This window comes from Zeus faber (genome assembly GCF_960531495.2).
Source record: "Zeus faber genome assembly, chromosome: 3".
NCBI classification, from domain to species: Eukaryota; Metazoa; Chordata; class Actinopteri; order Zeiformes; family Zeidae; genus Zeus; species Zeus faber.
Genome location: NC_137190.1, coordinates 32,444,873 through 32,458,797, shown reverse-complemented (window position 1 = coordinate 32,458,797; position 13,925 = coordinate 32,444,873). Strand labels below are relative to the sequence as shown.

Below are 13,925 nucleotides of genomic sequence, written 5' to 3'. Positions count from 1 at the left end.
TTGGATTGAGATCTGGGGAATTTTGAGGCCAAGTCAACACTTTGAACTCTTTGTCATGTTCTTCAAACCACTCCTGAACAATGTTTGCAGTGTGGCAGGGCGCATTATCCTGCTGAAAGAGGCCACTGCCATCAGGAAATACCGTTGCCATGGGGTGTACTTGGTCTGCAACAATGTTTAGGTTGGTGGTACGTGTCAAAGTAACATCCACATGAATGCCAGGACCCAAGGTTTCCCAGCAGAACATTGCTCAGAGCATCACACTGCCTCCACCAGCTTGTCTTCTTCCCATAGTGCATCCTGGTGCCATCTCTTAAAAATGTGATTCATCAGACCAGGCCACCTTCTTCCATTGCTCCATGGTCTAGTTCTAAAGCTCACATGCTCATTGTAGGCGCTTTAGGTGGTGGACAGGTGTCAGCATGGGCACTCTGACCAATCTGTGGCTACACAGCCTCATACGCAGCAAACTGTGATGCACTGTGTTCTGACACCTTTCTATCACAGCAGCATTATTCAAAATTCAAGATTCTCGCGATACCAGACGATCGGCGATGTCACCGCCTACCAATCGTCTGGGGATTTCTAAATGCAAGTGAGTTGTTAGAACGGCTGTGAGAACGGCCGCTAACAAACCTACTCCCCTTACATTTTTATCAGAAAGAACGGCTTACCCAAAATGATGCTGTCCCCCCTATTCTCCTCCGTAGGGAAACAAGCCAGAGATATAGTGAATCACTTTGTAACACAAGAGTTTTTATTTTATTTTGTTAAACATTGAAAATGGATGTTCCCAGCAACATTCGATTATTTGAAGAATACTGTTTGTTTCACCACAAATGTGACATCAACAGACTTTGAAGGAGTTTTCTTCTCACTGCAGCTGAGCCATCCTATAACGCCTGTGTTGCTGGTACGACAGTGTTTACAAGCACACACGACTTCTGTATGTCACTGCCCGAATATGAAGGACCACTCAAAAGACTTTTGATTGGTTCTGCAATGCAGGTTTTTTTTTTTTCGTTTTTCAACTCTAATTGCCTCCACCCAGTTCGAGCAACGACACTGGGAACACCTCCACAAGAGCTGCCGTTTTGGAGATGCTTTGACCCAGTCGTCTAGCCACAATTTGTCCCTTGTCAAAGTCACTCAGATCCTTGCGCTTGCCCGTTTTTTCTGCTTCCAACACATCAACTTCACTTGCTGCCTAATATATCCCACTCCCTGACAGGTGCCACTGGAAAGAGATGAGCAATGTTATTCACTTCACATGTCAGTGGTTTTAATGTTGTGGCTGATCAGTGTGGTTTCCTAAACCCTGGACATCTGTGCTTCCATGCAACACGTTAATGCAAAACAAATAATAATTAAAAAAAAAAAAAGACTCAAAGACACAACTGTTCCAAAACTGTATTTTAATCGAATGAGGAAAAATAAAATGTTCTATGTTAATTCAAAGCAAATTCAGTATTCCGGTCATTGACACAAGGCAACCATAGGACGATAAAGAGTAATAACTTCAATTCACTTTATGAATTTACTTCGCTCTATGTATTGAACGTTAACAATACATTGTTAAACTCTCCTAAATAGACCCAAAAGCTACATAAGGTTACAAAAAAAAAGGGTGTGAAAGTGTACTGGTGTAATTGTAAGTACATGATAGTACAATATTTTGAGTCATTGCCGTCTTATCTTTAGCTTGGATAATAACTATCTACTATCCGAGGAATGTCAAAGGAATCATGTGCATTCGACTTTGGGGCATTCTGAACAGTGGGACAGTTTCCATGTAGAAAATGTTTTTAATAAGAGTGTGCCGTTCCATCTCCGCAGGGCTGTTTTTATTAAAAGAAATAAAATAAAATTCCTGAATAAGCATCTCATTGAACTTGAACGACTGAATGGCAGCCAAGCTGTCCTTAAATTCCCCCGCCGGAGGGGTTTCTGAAACTCTTGAGGCGTCAATAGCTTAGTCACGTCGTACTGTCATCTGTATCAAATATATGCTATAAGATTAAAAAAAAAAAAAAAATTATATATATATATATATATACTGTTTATATATGGTAAGAAGAATATTTTCTATGTTTGTTTAGGTTTTTTTTATTCTGCCAAGCAGAAATTCCCTAAGTGAGTCATGAGATTGATTTAATTTTTTTTTTTTTAAGATTGTTTCAGGAATATAAATGATGTCTTTATTATTGTTAATATTTTTTTGTTGCTTTATTTTGTTCTAACATGCAGTATCTGCCTCTGGTCTTCCTCGACTGTGTTGATTCAAAAACAAAACAAAGAAAAATATTTCGCAGACTGTACCAATTCTTCTCTCTTTGCATCGAGCCGCGACGTCCCTCTGTGTGTTCAAAACGTTGAGCTTAAAAACCTAGATCAGTGGTTACCAAACGCTCGGATGCCAAGAAATCCCCAAAATGGCTCATTGCCTTGTAATGTATTCCGTGTTGGAGAAAGAGCGAAATAAAGACATAGTTCGGGGTTTATTCTTTTTTGGTGACTCTAGCGGCCACTAGTGGACGAAAGCAGTAGCGCCCCAACTCTGTCTTGTCTGTTGATTATAAAGATGTATTGAAAAAGGAAAAACAAAATGTATACAGATAACGTAAATTGTGGAAAACTCCTCAAAGCGCCTTTTTAAAATATGATTTTTAAAAGCAATGGTTTGCATTTGTGAAATTCTTAGCTACTTAGAACTGATGAGTCTCTCAAAAACCACTGACCTAGGAATAAAAAGTTCAGATGGGCTCACCTCCTGTTAGGCAGTTGATTCACAACTATTGCTTTTATTCCCTCATCCCATATTGTGAATTAAATCAAAAAGTACATTTGAGTTATATATGCTCCATTTTAAGGGTTATGGATAAAAGCCCCAAGTTCATCTCATCTCTAAAATCAAATAATCTCTACAATCCTGAGGAGACAATAATGGAATTAAGTAATTCAACAATCATACAAGAAAAATGGTTTACTTTGTTAGAAAATAATGTTCAACTTTTATTTTGAAAGTGTCAGTTTGGACTTGAACTCATAAAATAACCGTAACTTAAAAGATAAAGAAGGCATTCTCTCCGTTTGAAATCGGTCAGTATCATGGGTCAATATCAAGACCCCCCCCCCCCCACCCCCGTTCTTATAAGTTTCACTATTTAGTGCCTTTTTTGGACAGTAGACTGTTTTGTAATCAGTATGTAGAGGAAAACTACATATGCCTTTTTTTCATCTGTTGGAAGAAGCCTGATTTATTATGTTGAAGCTGTTTTTATCGCTGTTGTATCCGCGAGGTAATAAAAAAAGTGCTTGGAGTCAAACGGCCCTGTGTGTGTCTGATGAACCAAGAGTCCATGACTGCATGACTAATAAACATGAATGGGTGACTATACCTGAAAGCTTAAGTTCATTAAAGCTTTCTTGGATTTCTATCGGGAGGAGATGGCAGCATAGTACTTACTACAGTAAATTAGTTCACAGTATGACAGTCCGTCATCCCTTCAAAGTTGCTCCGGTCAGGTATTTTTACTATCACAACCTCTGTTAAATGACAGGTTGTAGGCTGAATTAATTTAAAACCTCAAAACATGGTCAGCATTAAATGAATGAACACCTGGCTTGCTGTCTTAAAAGTGGCACTTGCTACATGCAAAATATAAGTCTTCCAAAGAATTGTGGCATTCAGAAACGATACAGAAACTCAAACCTTTCTCAGATTTTTTTTTTTTTAATTTTCTTATCAGGGAGATTATTGTCCGGATGATAATTTTTTTTTTTAAATGCATTATAATACATGATTATTCTTTGGATTGCAGCATAGAATTACATCAAACAATTAAATTAAAATCAAGGCCCAAACTTGTGCTCAGGTTTTAGAAGTTCGTAATATTCTCAAATATACATATACATACATACGTACGTCCACACCCGCAACGAAATCATGCGGCATCTCTGATCCGCAGCGTTAAAACAAACATTAAAACAGAATTTCGAAGATACCGATGAAGACCGTTAACACTGTCCGCTGGTTGTAGAGTCCGTCGCTGGTGTGAAAGGTGGGAAGCCTGAGCTAAGCCCAGCAGCGAGCCAACACTATCTAGTCTACCTGCTGCACGGTCTTGCTTCAGCAGGTGCCAAAATAGTCTACTAAGTCGTATGGATAAGTCTTGGCTTTTTGTTTTTGTCTGCTTTGTTCTCTTTTAAACTTATATCGCCTATTAGTCAGATATAAAACTTGGGTCAAATTGTTCTGACCTCCGTTAAATAATGGATTTTAAGGATGTTTTAAGGTTAACATGTTTTTGGACCTTGCTCGTAGCGGGGGCTCCAGCAGGGGACGCTGCTGGGTGGAGGCTTCGAGGGGGCAGTGTTGAAAAGTTTGGTCCTGAAAGAAGACTGAGCCTGCACCTCGAGCGATGTGGGTCTAGACCGACGGGGCCCCAACGAGGGCAAATCGCTAAACGCCAGTGCCCCCTGCTGTCTGCATCGATTCCTGAGAAACTTTCCTTCTTGTTAATCTTGTTGGAACCTACGTCATGGTAAAATTAAACGATCGTTTTTGCGACTCACGTGAATGAGAGGGACCGACATTTTCACGTCATACACGAAAGTGCATTGATAACTTGGTCTGGAGGAAGCCACCAGGGGGCGCTACAGTGAGCGCCCCCTCAGTTCGCTCACTGTAGCGTCCTCAGTTCCTAGGTCCTAATAGGCAGTCAGTAACAGTACTAGAGTTCCAAATAAGATCATAAGAGAGAGATAGATATATATATATATATCTACCAAACAACTAATGAATGTTATTAAAGTGTTGCATTTACAAAACAGTGTCATAGTTGAGTCTACGAATTCTGAAAAAATGCTAATACAGAGTATGTGTGTGTACACACACACACACACACACACACACACACACACACACACACACACACACACACACACACACACAAAAAGTTAGGAATATTCAGCTTTCGGGGGAAATATCAGGATGAACCTAAAATGCACTATAATCTTTACAGGTGAACTTAATTTGACCTTCTCTAAACTTTTGAATGCACATGTCCAACTGTTCAGTGTGTCAGTACTTTTTGCACAACTTGCTGTTCTCTAACAAGGAGCTGATCGGCAAAATTCACAACAGGTGTTTTATCCATGAATCAACCAATACATTTCCTGGTTCAATAAGAATTGGTATTTAAACAGTCCTCTTCATCATGCTGTTCACGTTTTGTTCATGAGACCAAGACGACACCTAACAATTGATCAACAGTACCTCGCCATTGAGAGGCTTCAAACAGGATGTTGTCAGAGGGAAGTGGCCACTGAGCTTAGAGTGTCACAGAGTGTCATCAGCAGGTTCCAACAGAGATACAGAGAGACTGGAAGAGTCACAGAAAGGCATAGAAGTGGACGTCCTTTGGCCACATCCCACACTGATGACGCTTCATTGTGAACAGTGCCCTGCGGAAGCGGATGATGAATGCCACTCAACTCCAGGCACATTTAAGGGAGGTGAGAGGCACCCAAGTGTCACATCAGACCATTCAAAACCGTTGACATCAGCGTGGTCTGCGTGCTAGACGACCTGCAAGGGTACCTGACCACACCACCAGGCACAGGCATCATCGTCTTACATGGGCCAGGGAGCATTGACGCTGGACGAGGGACCAGTGGCCTCAGTGCTGTTCTCTGATGAAAGTCGATTCACGTTGAGCAGAAATGATGGCCGCCAACGATGTTGGAGACGTCAAGGAGAGCGCTATGCATCAGCCACTGTTGTCACCAGACGAGCCTTTGGTGGTGGTGGTGTTACAGTGTGGGCAGGTGTGTCTAGTCAATACAGAACTGCTCAACACTTTGTGAATGGTACAGTGACAAGCCCATACTACCTGAATAACATCATTAATCCAGTCATTGTGCCCCTGCATGAACAACACAGGCCTCATTTCATCTTCATGGACGACAATGCTCCAGCTCATCGAGGTGGCATCATTAGGGAACGGCTGCTGGAGACTGGGGCACCTCAAATGGAGTGGCCTGCACTTTCTCCAGACCTGAATCCCATAGAAAACTATGGGATCAGCTGAGTCGCCGTGTAGAGGCTCTTAACTCTGTACCCCAGAACCTCAATGACCTGAGGGCCGCCCTTCAAGAAGAGTGGGGGGCCATGCCTCAGCAGACAATAAGTCGACTTGTGAACAGCATGAGACTTCCTTGTCAAGATGTAATTGATGCCCAAGGGCACATGACAAGTTATTGAGACATTGACATTTTTTGTTGTGGTAAACCCACCACTGTTGTTGGCTTTTGTTTCAATAAATTGTTTGAGATGAGGAAATCACCATTGCATGCTTCTACTTAAATGCTCTACTTTCATGATATAATATCACTGTAGCCTGAACTTTTTACATTTTCCATAAATTTCACCCGAAAGCCAAATATCTCTTACTTTTTATGAGTAGTGTATGTGTGTGTGTATATATTAAGTAGGAATACAACTTACAGTCGAACCTGTTAATAATCAAGACTCTTCCTCAGGACTGAAGGCCACATTAAGGCAACAGACATGTTGACCAGGGCTGTGATAAGCTACAGACACAACCAGAAATACATCTGGACCAGTGCAACACGAGGGTTGAATATGCAGCACCAAAAATGATCAAAACTGAAGCGTTGAGAAAGAAAACAAATAAAAGTACAGAAAATAAAAAATACCATCAGTCAAACAGAAACATACAAAAAAAAAACCCCAAAACGAACGTGTTTTGGACGTGACGATGTGTCTGAACGACGGGGACCGTTCCATTTAAAAGGCGTGTTTGCAATATGGCCGCCAATGGCAGCGCTTCGCAGAGTTCCTTTGTGGTTAACGTAACTTAAGGCTGCCATGTTTCTATACAACTAGGGACGCACTGAGACGACTTTTGTCACCGCCGACATGGATTCAAAGTCCCTCGACTCGGAAGTTTGGACACTGATTTTGCTGTTAGTCTGACGTCACATAGTTAAGAGACACGTCACCACTGTTTCCTCCATTCAAGTTGTTTCAAATGCTTCTGTGTGAGCTTCAGCAGCCCACATGTATGATATGGCTCTTGGACTTTTGTTTCTGATAACCTTTATGGTATTGGATCCATATCAGCCGTTGGTTTTGGTGCATCCCTAATTTCTAACAACTAGAAGCAGCCCCCATGCCCTCCAACTCCAAACCAAACAGCAAGAAGTGGATTTAACATCACAATTTAAAAAAACTGTTGACAATCCCCCTTCGTTTGAACATTTCCGGACCACACGGAGATTTGACTAAAATAGACAAGGACAGAATACAAATTGATTATGCAGTGGTAGAAATGAAACTCCACTCCACCTTTGCTTTCGAGTTAGATATTTTGATATGAAATTGTGTCGGAAGCTACATCATTCATAACACAGTGTGAGGCACGGCAACGTAAAAAAAACAAAAAAAAAAACGAAAATAAAGACAGACCCGGAACCTTGAAGTGATCTCAAACACTCCCGGCGTCTCAGGATCAACAGGGGAACCGTGTTGCCCACCAGCCAGCGTATTAGTACTCGCTTTTGAGTACTTGCTAAGTATCCATTTTCTTTTGAAATAAAGCTTGGATATAAAGTTCGAGCTGGGAGGAGCCACGTTATAGGCCACTTTACCTACTTCATTTTTTTTTTGTTTTTACACATGGCTGGTAGGCAACTTTCTCCCTGGTAATCACACCTGGAGAACTCCCTAAGGCCATGTCAGGCAACACACACACACACACACACACACACACACACACACACACACAAAGAATGATACACACAAAATAGATATAGTTTTCTTCCTTCGATTACCACATGATCATTATGAACCACAATACAACCAACCCCAAAAACTCACTTGAGCCGACCAACCGACTGATCCATCGCCAACAACAAAACCCTTCGATGACTTCAGACAAACTCCTCCGTCCTTAACCAATCAATTAGCTAACCAATCACAACTTGGCAACCAATCAGCTATTTGCCAAATGACCTCACGTGACCTAGAAACGGTAACAACCCACTAATCCACCGAGTCATTTCAAAGACCGACTGGAAGACCCACTCGACCAAAGCGCAACCGAAGCCCTCCAAGCTCCTGGGACGTCCTTATGGTGGATCATAAATAGTTTTTTTTCTTTACATAACTTTTATACAAACTAGACTCTTGTGGCGTTCCTCCCGCCTCCACGGCGGCTGCTCACCCTCCCATACTTCCACGTACCAGTTCTGTTCTTACTTGCGGTGTCGGACCCAAACAGCACGGATCTCCTTTTGGAAGACTCAAGATTCAGCATCACACTCTAGTGTTTTGTTTTAGAAGCTCAATCCGCAGGGCTCCCCCTGCGGAGCTCTGCCGTGTTCTGGATCACGTCCCACTCCCGAGGCACGGAACGACAAAGTGCCTCTTTCATCAAATATAATTTTTCATACATTTATCATCTGCCGCGGAAACCGCCACGCTCAACTTCCTCAACTTTGATTATCCCAATTAGATTTTTTTGTTGCCTCTCAGGCCACTTTTTGGGGTAATGTATCAAGTAAAAAGTATGTATTCAAGAATATCATGAATATGTATATAGCATATTGTATATATGTATATCAAGTAAAAAGTAAGTATTTCAATTTGAATGGCGCTCCTCTTCCAATATTCTAATCGTGTTAGTCATATTAACAATGAAACGGCTTCATTACTCAATTCATTTACAGACATTTACAATTCTAACAGCAGCAGCAATTTTTAATAGAATCATTTGTGCAGTATTCATAAAAAAAAAAAAGGCTTTTATCTTTCAACACAAGAAAGGCACCTGTACAACTGTTAAAATATAAATATTAAATGTGTGCCTCTCAGATAATAAAAACTAAATACGGAGGAAGCAATGGCTGAAGTCCTTGAGTACTTTGGACCAGGCGCCAACGTATCCTGGTTGCTGTGATTGAGGTTGCGTCTCATTTGCAAGGCTACTTCCTACTTCCTGACACGTTCCTTATTGGCTTCCTGTTTAGCGCGTCAATCACATGAACCGAGGCAGTTGGCGCAGAAGCGTCGCACACGTGACGCTTCTGACGCTCCATGCTCCGGTACAACTGCCGCAAAGTCTCCGGATCCCATCCTTCTCAGCCGTCTGAAACCGGAATTCGGCTTTGGGCAAACATCTGGAGCGCCTGTGGATTCTCACGGCACATGGAAACTTAATTTGAGACTTCAGATTGTAAATCCGTTGGGATACAAGTGTTGCTTTGTTGTTCTCCCCACTGAATTATGGGATATCCCACTGCATGTTGACAAACCACTTGATCTTTCCTTGAAATTAGCTTGCGGAATTTAGGAACTTAACTAGAAGGTGTCCTCCTCACATGCTCCCCTACCGTAACAAGACCGCATATTTCCTAAAAAGGAAGTTTCCTTGCAAATGACCCGTGGTGTTCCTGTGATAACGTTTTACCTCTGATGATTGGGTATTCCTGCTTCCTCCCGTCACTCTTTTATCACACTACAAGTGTGCTAAGTGCTGACTGAAAGTCTTGGACACGTAACGCGCAGCAGATGCTCATGTCCTTGTGGAATGGAATGTTTGAACATAAACCCAACGATAAAAAGGTGTTCAAAACAGCTTGCTCTCCCAAATCAATCAGCATTTGCAGATATAAAATAGATAATACATCATCTAAACAGATAAAATGCATAGAAGAGATTAGGTTTTCCCATCAAAGGTTTAAAAAATATAATAATAATAATAATAAAAGCCCAGCAGAACTTCAGACGCTCATCTCACCTCCTCCTGGCCAGCAACATGTGCACGGTATCTCACCGGGGCCAACGCAACCCACAACATGACGTTCAGACATTTATCCCATGATGTGTAGAGGGGGATATGTTGCCAGCACCGGGGTTCCCCCTCCTGAACCAGTTATCTCCCTGCCTTACACCAGACTCGACGGCAGCCATCACTTCAGACCTTAAACCGCAGCTTGACCCCCTATTTCATGAGGTGGCTTTAGCCCGTTTTTAAATCCAGCTGTAAATCCAGGCCCCATGTCGGCAGGCATTACGGAGGAACCGTTGGTTTGGATTAAACACCTGTCTGTGGTGAAGATGTTTCCAAAGTAGCCTTCCCTCCTGACATTTCTGCACATTCGACGTTTAACTGGGGTCAGTAAGTTGATCCCACGAGCTGCTGTTTTCTGTAACAGACAGCTTGCTCCTGTCGACCATTCGCCACTGTTTCTGCCTGACAGCAGACACCCACTTCCTGTCTAGTGCAATCTCATAAACCCCACCCCTCTGAAACACACAGACAGACAGACAGACAGAGCGATGAGCATGGCTGTTTAAACACAAACACGCAGAGAGACAAACATACCCTCACACAGTCCATCCTCTCCTCCGCAGTCTCTGAGATCACCTCACAATCAAAGAAAAAGGCAAAGTCCCCTGAACGCAAAAACCGGGGTTGGCGGGGTGGCGTTCTGTAAAACAAAACTCAAACAAACACAAAAAAAATTTACCGTACGGATCAAATCAGAAACACAAACTCGTGATGAAGATAACCAGATTCACCGGCTTCATGATGAAGGCACATTTGGGGGAAGGATCGATCGTTTCAGGATGAAGAGAAGAACAGTAAATAACACAGAAGAACTGACCTCAAGTCAGATCAGCCCAAACAGGGACATGGGGAGGGGGGGGGGGGGTGGCTAGGTGCCCAGGTGCATGCTGGGAGAGGATGAAGGTTGTGGGGGGAGGGGGTAGGGTTTAGTCAGAAAGGGTTCCTCCCAGTGAGGGAAGCCCAGGTGGGTCGTGGTGGTGACGCGGCAACAGTTGGGGGAGTCGCTCCGAGGTGTGTCATCCAGACGGGGCAGTGCCCCCCGTCCAATCCACCACCTTGCCAAGCCCCCACCCCCCCCCACCCCACCACTTCCAACTGCCATTACATGGTGTTTCACCGTGCCGATTTCAATTTGTTACAACTAGACGGTGCATTCCGGTCATTGACTTTATTTTTCACTATAAATATTCCTCCCATTGACTTTGACCGTAATCCATTGATCTCCCATCGTGTATAAAGTCTTTCCGCCGCCGTCCATTCAACACGGAATGAACATAAACACGTTTGTACATTGTCACTTGGGCGGGGGCTTGGCTCCCGGCAAAGGTCATCCTTCACTGAATGCCGGGGATGACGTCCGGTGGGCTTAGAGTACAGGTAACCGGCGGCTACTTCTCGGGGGGAGAGCCCCCTCAGCTGCTCCAGGACTTGCGGTTCCCCGAGCGGCGGGCAGTGGACGTGGCACTGCGGTGCAGGACGGGGACGTGGGCGGCCGGCGGGAGGGACTGTCCACCCCGGACGCCGGCCGCGGCCCGAGCTGGACAGAGCCGGTCGGGACGCACCAGCACGCCGTAGCCGGGCTTGCAGCGGAAGTACTGGCGACCGCCCACTGAGCCGTCGTTCTTACCTTGGGGGGGGGGAAACAAAACAAAACAAAACAAAACCAAAAAGTTGGTACCTTGTGAAAAATGACACGATGGCGGTGCGGGCAGTTTCCATTGTTCAAATTCCTGCCTCTACTGATGTCTGTCATCACAGCGGTGTATGTTTACTGTTAGTTTTGTGGTTAATTGCCAGGCTTTCTTTTTGTATTGTTTATTTTAGGTATTTATTTACTGTTTACAGATGAATCCCAGGCTTGTTTTTATTTCAAGTTGTTTGTTGTACATGTGCCAATTTTCTCTTGTTTGAGCTTTATTTTTATTTTTTGCTAATTCATAGGTTTATATTCAATGTTTATTATTAGGTTCAGTCTTCATCACCAAATCTTTACCGTTCATTGTTTAGCTTTAGGTAAATTTTTCAGGTTTATTGTCAGTTCTATTTTATTGTTGACTTGTTAGGTTTATCGTATATGTATCCATCTTGTAGTTTGTGTTTAGGTACATATCATTCTCATTTATTTCATAGGTCATACTGAATATTTCCATATTTTATTTTACTGTTGATTGCTAGGTTCACCGTATATTTTCACACTTTTTCCATCCTCTAGTTAAGCGTGAGGTTATATTGTATTTATTTTCTCTATTTATATTCTGCTGACTGATTATTAATGTATATTTCCATGTCAGCTGCTATGACAGTGAAATGTCCCACTTATCTATCGCCAGTGTCCACATTATCATTTAGACCAAAAGGAGAGTATACACCCATGCAATTCTTCTGGCCAATCAGTGACTAAAAACTGCCTAAAAACTATTTTTGCCGAAAAAGGATTTTCTACCCAGACAAATGATTGTGCCAAATCAATCACCGCTGGGATTTCTCGGTGAACCGCTTACTCCACCCCTGCTCCCGCTCCACGAATGCTTCGTTAGACGTGTGATTCGTTGGCGACGGCCACGCGTGCATCAATCTCAATCAATGGGAAAATGAGAAGTGTACGCCCGTAATAAGCAAATGCGCCTAAAAAGATGGCCGCACATTTGACGTGCCGCCAATGGTACTTGTCTAAAAATGAAAAATCTCAAGACTGTCCCTGGTCCAATCAAATCAGGTGTTTAGAACGTGTGAAATACCAGGGAGAACACACATGGAGCAAGGAGCGAGCGGTGACACAGGGAAAAGATTGATGAGAGCCCAAACGTGCGGATATTCAAATCGAATATTGCTTTACATACAAATTTGTTTTTGCTCATGTTTGATAAATGAGACGCCGCTTGATTTGGGGTCGGGGGGAAGGTTTCATTATTGTTCCCTGGGCATATATTAGATGTGTAACCAATTGAATGGGAGTGACATTAATGACCACTTGAAAAACACATTACCCATCACTTTTTTTCTAAAATGATCCACTAACCATTTAAGATTTCGATGTTTTTTAAAATGTTGAATTTTTTTCTTTAGGAATCCATTACTGACAAGCACAGAAAAGATATTATTACAGATATCATTGATCTTTGGAACCCTGCTCATAAGGCAAGCAGGACCCCTGGTCTATAGTGTGGTATGTTGTTTGCTGATTAATATTTGATTTAAGTAATTAAGTAAGTAGGTAAGTCGCAAGTAAGTTAAGTAGTAGTAGTAGTAGTAGTAGTAGTAGTAGTAGTTGTTGTTATGTAGTGGAGTTAGTAGGTAGGTAAGAAAGTAAGTAAATAAAAACATAAAAATACAATGTGTTAATAAAAAAATGCAATATTTGAATTTATTATATTGGAATACTGCAATACATCTCGGTCACACGCACCCATATACACACATACACCACACTATAGTCCCACATAGTAGGTTTTGTTGTTTCATTGTGGTCAGCCCTTTTTGGTTCACGGTGTTGTTCCTTCAACACAGTGCGGTGGGGTATGAACCAACCTGCGGCTGTCTCCAGCTCCACCCCCACCCAGGTCCCGGTGGCGAAATCCACAGTGCCCACGTAGCGCACGGTGCCGCTCTTGTTGCTCCCCACCATCACGCACGCCCCCTCAGTCAGCCAGTCGGGAAGCGCATCACTGCGGGGACGCTCCTCCTCGTCCGACGCGATCTCCAACCGGTCCCAGACGTCCCCGACTCCTACTCCTCCCTCCGCCGGAGACAAGGTGGCCATCTTGCCGTCACGCTTGAGAAGGGAGAGGTGAGGAATGGCTGTTGTTAGTTTGACATCATTACGGCTATTTTCTTTGCCAGGATAAGGAATTGCGGATCTCAAGAGAGTTCTCTATGGGGGATACAGTATGTATGGGGGTCTTCATGTAATGGTTTTTGGCTTCTTTGTCTTGGGACCTGTATATCGTTGCACAATTGTGATATCTTAATCCGATGAATTTGCTGGCAGTAACTCTGGCTTGCATGTAATTTACGTCACTTGCTAGTGGGACACAAACACTGCAAGTT

General features: G+C 43.0%; 1 protein-coding gene across 1 annotated transcript in view; it reads right to left on the bottom strand.

Moving 5' to 3' along the window:
• Positions 1-11,290: 11,290 nt before the first annotated feature.
• LOC307227898 (kinesin-like protein KIF13B) overlaps positions 11,291-13,925 on the bottom strand; it is a gene marked incomplete at its 3' end in the record, with an annotated part of 60,867 nt that continues 58,232 nt past the window's right edge. Inside the window, exons 38-39 of the mRNA XM_079997339.1 lie at positions 13,407-13,650; positions 11,291-11,505 (exon numbers count right to left, since the gene is read on the bottom strand). Coding sequence (XP_079853465.1) covers positions 11,291-11,505; positions 13,407-13,650 — 459 coding nt within the window. The remainder of the gene's footprint in view (positions 11,506-13,406; positions 13,651-13,925) is intronic.